Below are 9,839 nucleotides of genomic sequence, written 5' to 3'. Positions count from 1 at the left end.
CAAATAAGAGCAAATCTATGTCTATTACAAGCAAAATTGTGCTGACTACAAAGCAAAATGTTTATTTCTACCAATACTTAAATTTAAGGTAACCAGAGCACATTTCATTGATTGCTCCTACTAGAATTACAAATTGACAAGGTGCAATGTTTCATTCTAATTCCACCATGACTAGATGGCAGCGCACATATTATTTATGCACAAGATATCCATCCACATATAATCATTAACTAGCATAACATTTGAAGAACGATCCTCTCACATGGTGTATTCTCTCGTAAGACTGCCCAGTGAAGAAACTGCTTTTTGTGGCAAAATTCAAGATTTTAAATAGCCCCTCCAAGGAAACTTATCTAAAATACAATATCCTTTAGAGGCTCAACCAATAGGACATAGCCCAAAAAAATCAAAAATTGTTGCCTTCTCTAATTCCTAGTGCATGAATCTCACGCATAGTGTCCAAGCTAAGTACAAGTTTATGGCTGCTGTAATCAAATCTGACCCTCCTTACGATACTCTCCAAAACACTGCCATACCCCCCTCGATTGTGTTGCACTTTAGGGAGTGCACACAAAAGCATGTAGTTTTCCCGGCCACCAACCACAAGTTGTTCCAGCATACTACCATGTTACTAAGCTATTTTATTTTTCATAGTAATAGTTGCATATTCCATACTAAGGCATTTCAGCTCCTGGCATTTCGCATCTGCCCCCAACTCAGACAAACTAAATCGCATATGAATTGTGGAATGAAGAAAAAGATGCAAAAGCCAAGCACAATTTCCAAGCAATAAAGCTGACTCCTCAGCCTCTCCCGGTTTGTGTATGATACTTTGATCAGCACTGTTTTGTGCAGTTATCTCGAAACTCACCACAAGTCAATTGCCAGAGGTCTTTTTCGAAAATGATGCTCAGGTTGACATGCCTAGCATTAAATGATGGAAGTCATAAGATAATGAATATAGCCCTGTGATGAGCCTGCAACCCAAAACTCTGAGCAAACAAAATGATATCAACAAATAATGATGAAGACCTTGTGACAGGAGTGGAGAACTTACCATTTCACATGCTCTGCTTTAGGCGAGCAATCAGCTCTTCCTGTCAAAAGAACGTCTCTTCATTTGTCAGATGCTTTTACCAAGCTACGTCAAAATTCAATAGCATGCTGCATTTTCTCAGGGAAAGACAAAAACGCTTGAGTAATTTTCATTGAACCATACAAGAGAACCACAATTTGCTCAAAAGGCAATAAAGCAAAGGAAAAAAGAAAACCGAAAAAGTTCAAAACCGGAACATGCAAAATAATACGAATCTGTAGCCTCCAGATGATGACAAGACCAAGCATCGAGAGATTGCAGGTTCTATGCGTAAGACTCATTCAAATCCATGACTGCTCATAAATCAAAAGTGCTGCTTGCAGGATGCATCGTGCATAACGTAATTAGGCATGAATGTCAGTTATAGAAACAGTAGCATGTCGGTTATGAGTACATGAGTTTATGTGCCTACACATGCGTGAGTGCACCTGCATGTGTGCATGTACTCATGTACGATATGCATGGGTGGAACATGTCTTTGTGTGTGCATGTGATACCCTTATGCTCTCAAAAGAGGTTCCCTTGACCTCATAAGGGGATAAATGCAGTGCAGATAAGTTGGACCCCAAAACAGAAAAAACCGTGAAGGTGCAAATTTACCTTTTTTCCTGTCCGTGGTAGGTTTCGCTCCTTCAGCAAGGACCTTAATTTCTCAACTGTGTATCCTTGAATATCTTTCTCAGAAAGACCACTATCTGCAATAACACCCAGCATATCCAACAAATAAGCATCCTAAATTTGAAGCAGCTCGTCCCACTAAGAGACTTGCAAACCTGTACCTTTTCTGTTATTACTGGTTCCATTGCCTGTATTCATTCTCTTGGCCACATTCTTGTCTTCTACAACCCTTTCTGCAGGTCTGCACCACAATAGAAGATTAGGCCAAGTATCAAAAAATCCAAGAGCCAAGAAAGACGATTGGAAGCCTGTCCACCGGCACTCAGATACAAAATGCAAGGCTAGCCTCATTGATTGAAAATTTAACATTTTCCTTTACTCCATGAAAAAGAGCTGGATTCAGAAATTTTAGAAGTTCCTATGCAAAGGCAAGCAGATACAATGAGACATAGGTTTCCTTCACTGAAGGTGGACAGATCTCTTCTGTCCTTCAAAGACTGTCCTGTATACTTTTCAACATGAAAGCAGTAACTCTTGGAAATGAAGGATAGAATCTATCTAACCTCACAATCCGTCTCATACTCAATGATGCAGACCACAGAAGACAACCTCACTCAAGAGCATAGACAGCATATACAAGAGAGAGAATGAGAGAACTCAGATGTATTCCTCCACTAAACTGCGGGCAAAACCAAGCTCAAGGTGAGCACAAGATATCCAGAGAGGGGCTGGGCAAAACTGAGACTCTCTTGTAGACTACTCCTGCTCCAGGCTGCCTCTGTAGGCTTCATTGGCTGATGGAGAATGAAGGGGGCAAGGGACTCCTTTTATAGGGGGCTTGGAAGGCCCTGAAGTGGCCGACTTTCAGGTTAGTCCACAGACTGGCAGGCCGACCTTCAAACGGCCCCCCTTGGACAGCCTATATAAGGGGCTGCCAGGGGTTTTAGTGGGCTTGCTGTTCTGCCCTTTTCTGGCCTTCCTTGCAGCCCTTATGCTGCTGTCCTGAAGGCCAAAACAGTCCCCTATCATCCCTCCCCCTCACAGTCATATGCCCTCCTCATATGGGGGCTCACAGGTGGGGAACATTAACTTCCAACAACCCATCTCAATGATGCCACTGTGGGCCGATCCCCATGTGTCGAATAAGGTGTTCCATTTGCTCCCGTGGGAGAGCCTTCGTGAATACGTCGGAAAGATTGTCTGCGGTCAGACAGCACGTCAGCGAGCTCCCATACGAAGTGGTAATGGACTTCAATGTGCTTCGTCCGTGCATGAAACACTAGTTGTCACACATAACCACTGTTGCCTCCTCCTAAGTCGTGTCCATATCCTCAAGTACCTACCTGAGCCACAATGTCTCACATGCTACAATGCAAGCAGCTCCGTACTCCATCTCTGTAGAAGAAAGGGGGTTGTTTCTTGCTCAACCAGGAAATGGCCCCTGATGCAAGCACAAAACAATACCCTGAAGTTGAACGCCTGGTGTCGCTGTCACATGCCCAATCATAAGTCACAAAATATGCCTAACTCAATCCTTATGGTAACTGGTTAGGATCGGATCATCCACGTATAGAATTAGAACCAGCCTTTCTCCCCCCTATGAAAAGAGATAAGAGTCTTGCATCCGATGGACTTGGATTCAACCCGATCTTCAAGAAGAACTCATCGAAGAGCTGGTGCTACACTCTTGAGGCATGTTTCAACCTGTATAAAGCCTTCTTCAATTTGCTTACCTTTGAAGCCGCCCTGGAAGCTGAAAACCATGTGCTTGATCCACATATACGTCCTCCTCCAAGGTTCCGGTCAACAATGCTGACTTTACGTCCATCTGAAATATGGACCAACTGTGATGAGCACCCAATGCAATCACCATCCGAATAGTAACCATATGGGCTGGGGGGCCAAAAGTCTCGTCAAAGTCAAGTCCCTCTAACTGATCATAGCCTTTTCGCCGCCAGTCTAGCTTTATACTCGTCCAAGCTCCCATCAGACTTGAACTTAAGCTTGAACACCCACTTGGTACCAATTACAATTCGCTTGTAGGTCTGTTCACCAAGTCCCAAGTGTCATTTTTCATAGTAGCGTCCATCACTGCCTTCATGCAACTTGCCACTCTGGTATATCTTTTGCCTCCTCAAAGGTCCACGGCTCGTCGAGCTGAGCCACCATGAGGGTGCAAACACATTGCGTCAAGACCATCACACTCCAAAATTCATCTCGAGAATGTCCGTGACCCGAGAATCCTACAAGATCCTCAGATGCCACGTCAATAACTTCTCACAAGAAGTTAACTTGGCGGGTGGTTCTAGTGCATGTCTTCTCTTCTTCTATATTAGTCAACTTGAGTGCGGGAACTCTGAAAACTTGAATGACCTCATCTGCCTGGGACGCCGCTTCCTCAAAGATCATGTCCCTACTGCTTAATATATGTTTCTTCACCATGTCGAAAAGACAGTCTGCCTTAGATTCTTCATTGTACCTACAAAGACACACTCTTGGAATCCAGCTTTGACATGTCACACGTATGAATGCGTCAAAACAAAAAATCCTCATATGAGAGATAGTGGCCTTCTTACCATAGTAAGCTTCATAGGGTGTCATCTGCAATGGCCTTGGTCTTGTTGAGGATGTGAACGACACTGTTGACTGCTACACCCCAATAAGCTTTTGAGAGATTCCTCTCTCTAATCATGATCAATCCCATCTCTATAACTGTTCAATGCTTTCACCCAACAACCCCATTCTGCTAAGATGTGTGAGCACAAGCTGACGCTCGATCCCATGTTTCTTGCCGAAAGTATTTAATTATGTGGATCGCATTTTAGATGACTCAGTGAAGAGTACTGACATCTTCTGCTCATCTATCTAAATCACGGAGAGCAAATTCTTGCAAAGATTCGGAACATCATGAAATATTACCTTTTCTTCTCCTGTTGTGATGATGAACGGAATACTACCTAAACCCTTTACTGAGCAAGTTCGACTATCTCCCACGGTCACCTTCAAGTCGGGATGGGTCCCATCCATAGTCTTGCACCACTCTTTCCTGTTGACATGTGTTTTAAGACACTGCTATCTAAGTACCAACGCTCCTTATTATCACTCGCTACATGAGTGGGTCAGTGCTCTATGACAAGAAGAGTTATATTGTAGTAACGTTGGCCGAGTATGTCTTCGATTGGGCCTCCTCCTTTTTCTTTTGATCTGCCTTCTTCTTCTGGCAATCCTTTGTAGGCTAGGGCAAGCAATGAAAGCTCAAAAATGAAGAGGAGAAGGGAAAAAATGAGCTGTTGTAATGAATAGCTGCAAAACTGAGTGGAGGCTCAAGAGAGAGCTAACATAACAAAACCCTAGGACTAATTGCCCTAACTATCTCTAAGTGGTACATGTACTAACTATATCAACTAACCTAACTAACTGTAACTAGGCCTACAAGGTACAAACCAAGGAATGAGTGACACCTACGGATTGCCAATAGAATGGCCTACAAACCCCCCTTCCTGGTATGGACTAAAGTATCCTGGCACAGCTCAAGATACCTGAATATCTAATGTCATGGTTGCACATGTTCATCCTGTAGGTCTAGCTGTGAGCCAAGCCAATCACTACCAATGAATCCATGCATAACAAGTGAAGAATCAACCTCATAAAGGAGGCCCAAATGCTGAGTGCCTTTGAGATACCTGAAGATACGCTTCACGGCTTGCCAGTGGTGCGTAGAGAGACTGTGCATATATATGCTCAACTATGAGACAACATACTGAAGATCAGAGCTCGTATGGCATAAGTAAATCAAAAAACCAACCGCTTGCTGATAGTGAGTCGCATCACATGCTCCGCTACCATCCTCAAATGAGAATTGAAAACCAAGCTCTAATGGTGTGGATACTGGCTTGCAATCCTCAAATTGAAGACACTGCAAAAGCTGTCCAATAACATCAAAATGCCCCCCTCATTGCTAGCAAATTGAATGCTCAAATAGTAATGCAAAAGACCAAGATCAGACATAGCAAATGTCTTCTGCAAGTCAAGCTTAAAAGCTGCAATCTGCTCAACATGTGTCCCAGTCACAAGCATGTCATCCACAGAGTACTAAATCGGCAAATCTATCCCACCCTTGCAAATGTAAAGGGTAGCCTCTGTAGGGCTGTTTTGAAGGCCAAGTGTGAGCAAATGAGCATGTATCCTAAAATACCAAGCCCGAGGTGTCCATAGAGGGCTTTCTTTAAGCGACATACCTTACTTTCAAAACCTTCAACCTCAAAGCCAAGAGGTTGGGAAACATAGATCTCTTCTTGCAAATGCCCATGAAGGAAAGTTGTCTTAATATCAAGCTCATAGTGCCCAGAAACCGCGTATCCGGGCACCCGAAACCTATTTCAGAGCCATTTCCAAAACCAGAAACGGCATTTCGAGAGGGAACCAAAAAAAAAAAAAAAAAGGTTTTATGCTTTTACTGTGCCTCTAGGATTTATCCAAGGAAACATATATATAGAGCAACAATGTAAGAGCTTGTAGACCAATACTCAGCTATACAAGCAAAAGTACTAGCACACACACACACACCCGCCTCAACCACTGAGTAAGAAGTTAGAACCCCATCGGCAGATAGCGTAGTTTTGCTCTCTCTCTCCAGTCTCTCCTCTTGCTCTCCTCTGATCCTGCAACCCCTCTCTCAGCCCTCTGCCCCTCCTCCTTAATCTCCTCTCTAGCATATCCTCCTTGCTCTCCTCAGCCCTTGCCCTCTCCTCTCCTCCTTGCTCTCTCTCCGACCTCTCCTTGCTCTCCTCTCCTCCGAGAGCTATGATCAAGCTGATGTACCTCCCAATGAAAGTGGGCAGCAAAGGCAATAACAATGCAAATAGTAGTGATCCTAGAAATGGGGGTAAAAGTCTCCTCAAAGTCAATGCCTTGCTGCTGAGCATAGCCCTTAGCAACAAGACAAGCTTTGTAGCGATCCATTGAACCTTCAGCTTTCCATTTAATTTATAAGCCCACTTAGTTCCGATGGCATTCTTGCCATGAGGCAAGTCACATTACTCCCAAGTGTTATTCTGATCAATAGAATCCAATTCAACTTGCATAGCCTTCAACCAACAGTCATTCTGAAATACATCCTTATGGCATAATGACTCTTCATTGCATGATGTAGCAACCAATGCCCAAGCAACCAAAGTGGCATGCTCTTTGCGAACAGCTACTCTAGTACGGGCTGACAGAGGTGTATCCTATTTGTTGTCTTTTAATGTGTCAAGGAGCCAACGGGGAACCTTTTTGGAATCTTGTATTTCAGCTCTTTCCTAGTCAAGAGACCTGTGCACAATGTCCTGATCAAGCTGAGGCATATCAGGCTGTAAATGGGACTGAATATCATGCTGCACATGTGGCTACAAATGACCAACAGATGGAGGAGAAGCAACCTCAGATGTGATATCATCATGGACATCTGACGGAGACAAAGGCATCAAGCTGTCAAAGAGATCCGGTACATCAACAACGGGCTGTCTTTGACATTCCAGCAAAGTCATAGTGGAGGATTCATCAAAGACAACGTCCCTACTGACAAAACACTTGCCCATGCGGGACTAGTAGAGCTTATAGCCCTTGCTCTCTGAGCTATACCCAATAAAGATGCATTTGACAACTTTATCGTCCAACTTGGTGCGTGCCTGAGAAGGCACATGTGCATATGCCAAGCAACCAAAAGCCTTCTTGTGCAAAGTCATGGGCTTATGACCTATCCAAGCCTCATAAGGAGTAATGGTTTTCAAAGCCTTTGTGGGCCATCTGTTCAAAATATAGTTTGCACACATAACAGCTTCCAACCACAATTTGTTAGGCAAGTGCTTACCTTTTAACACACCTGCCGTCTCCATGATTGATCTATTCTTCCTCTCAGCCACGAGATTCTGCTGAGGAGTATAAGGCATAGCGCATTGATGATGTATGCCACATGAAGCCAAATATCAGTAAATTCCTTTTGAATATATTCACCCCCCTTGTCTGTATTGATATGGGCAATTTTCAACCCGCTTTCATTGTCTACCAATGCAATGAAATGTTTGAAACATGAAAAGTCACATTTGAATTTCAAGGCAAAAATCCAAGTATATCTGGTAAAGTCATCAATGAAAGTGACAAAATAGTAAAATCCTCCAATAGCTGCAACCCGCATGGAACCACGAACAACACTGTGAATCAAATACACCTTGCGAGATGCACCAACTCTCCCACCCTTGGGAAATGCAAAGCGGTGCATTTTTCCAAGCAAACATGCTTCACAAATTGCTTTGAAGCCATATGCATTTTCAAGAGATCAACAACCATATCTTCTTTATGTAGCTTCACCAAAGCGCCTGTCACCAAAATTCTCTAATCTAGCCTCTACTGCAGATCACAGGAGTAGCACCATGATTCTCCTCCCAGCCAATTCATGCTAAGGCTCCAAGCGAGGCAAAGAGCTACGTTACAAAAATCCACGTGAATCAAATCCTTCTCTTCTCTCTCTAGCCTTAGCAAGCCCCAAATCCCTAGATAGATCTAGATGCCACATGTCATCCATATAGGACCTTCCTAATGCAACATTTCACCCCTCTCTTGGGATGCATTTAATTCCTTGCCCCTAGGCACAATCATAGCACTAGGCCCTTGGTCTCAGATCTATCTAGTCTGGTGCTATCAGCCCTCACCTAGGACCTTGACATTAAATCCCTCCCGATCATTTACATGAAGCGCAAACACATATATTATAGAGATAGATCCTTTAAGGGAAATGTCGACTGATTCTTCCGAGGTCATGCTACCTCGGCTAGAGCGTAACATTCCTTCCCTCTTCAGACATCAGCGTCCTCGATGATAAAGTCTGGGAACACTCTCCGCAACTGATATACGGATTCCCAAGTAGCTTCGGATAGAGACTGACCATGCCATGCAACCAACACCGTGGGTATCTTTCGATTTCGTATTTGCATTGTTCCTCGGTCCAGGATTCTTGTTGGTTTGCGCCTTGCAATATCCTCTATTATCTGAAACAAAACCACACCTTCGATTAGTGAGTCACCAGTATGTAAAAAATTTCTTTAAACGTGAAACATGAAAAACCGGGTGCACCTTACACCCCTGTGGCAATTCTAATTTATAGGCTACACTGCCTATTCTCTTCAGAATTAACCACGGCCCACAGTATCGAGGTGATAACTTAGCACACTCTCTTGAAGTCAACGACTTCAAGTGCGAAGGAATTCTGAGAAAAACTTTTTCTCCTTCTTCAAATACTCTTATAGACCGATTTTCATCCGCATACACCTTGGCTCTATCCATAGCCTGGCGGATATTAGCTCTCGCAAGTGCTAGCATCTCCCGCATCTGAACTACAAAGTTCGCGGCACTAGGCACTTTCTAAGGTACTCCAACTATAGTTGGATTAGCTGGTCTATAACCATAGTTCAGTTCAAACGGACTGAACCCAGTAGATGAATGTTTCCTATCATTGTAGGCAAACTCCAACAATGGCAACCACTTGTCCCATGTATGTTGCCTCAATGACACATATGCTCTTAGCATATCCTCTAAAGTCTGGTTGACTCTCTCCGTCTGACCATCCGTCTCAGGATGATCCTCACTACTCATTCCCAATTCAGTCCTTAGGGTTTCGAATACCGTTGTCCAGAAATGACCGGTAAATCTGACATCTCGGTCTGACACTATGGATCTAGGTAATCCATGCAGACGAAATATATGTCTGATAAACAAATCCGCCACTTGCGGGGCACTAACAGACTCTCTAGTCGGAATGAAGTGAGCCATCTTGGTTAGACGATTAACCACCACAAGGATAGAATTATATCCTCCTTGTGTTGCAGGTAGCCCTACAATAAAATCCATGGAAATGCTCTCCCACTTACTTAGTGGTATTTCCAAGGGCTGTAAAAGTCCGGGTGGCTTCACCCGCTCGGCCTTACTTACCTGACATGAGAAACACCGTGTCACATATTCATGAATATGCTTTTTCATCTTTGGCCAAAAGAAATCTCGCTTCACGGGATCATATGTCTTCTCGACACCTGGATGTCCTGCACACGGGCTATCATGGCATTGTCGAATGACTCTCTGCCTGAGATCATTC

The 9,839-nt window shown here is 43.7% G+C and overlaps 1 protein-coding gene across 2 annotated transcripts in view; it reads right to left on the bottom strand.

The window, feature by feature from the left end:
* Positions 1 to 349: 349 nt before the first annotated feature.
* Positions 350 to 9,839, bottom strand: part of LOC147886904 (SAP domain-containing protein) — a 32,824-nt gene continuing 23,334 nt past the window's right edge. Inside the window, exons 5-8 of one of the 2 annotated variants that reach the window (XM_087394840.1) lie at positions 1,876 to 1,955; positions 1,697 to 1,791; positions 1,058 to 1,097; positions 350 to 924 (exon numbers count right to left, since the gene is read on the bottom strand). In XM_087394840.1, the coding sequence (XP_087250966.1) occupies positions 1,062 to 1,097; positions 1,697 to 1,791; positions 1,876 to 1,955 (211 nt within the window). In that variant the 3' untranslated portion in view covers positions 350 to 924; positions 1,058 to 1,061. The remainder of the gene's footprint in view (positions 925 to 1,057; positions 1,098 to 1,696; positions 1,792 to 1,875; positions 1,956 to 9,839) is intronic. The other variant, XM_087394839.1, reaches the window with a different exon arrangement.

Source organism: Dipteris shenzhenensis, chromosome 23 (assembly GCF_047967505.1).
Source record: "Dipteris shenzhenensis isolate YYH24624 ecotype China chromosome 23, Dip_SZ_1.0, whole genome shotgun sequence".
Classification (NCBI taxonomy): Eukaryota; Viridiplantae; Streptophyta; class Polypodiopsida; order Gleicheniales; family Dipteridaceae; genus Dipteris; species Dipteris shenzhenensis.
This window is presented reverse-complemented; position numbering and strand designations above follow the sequence as displayed.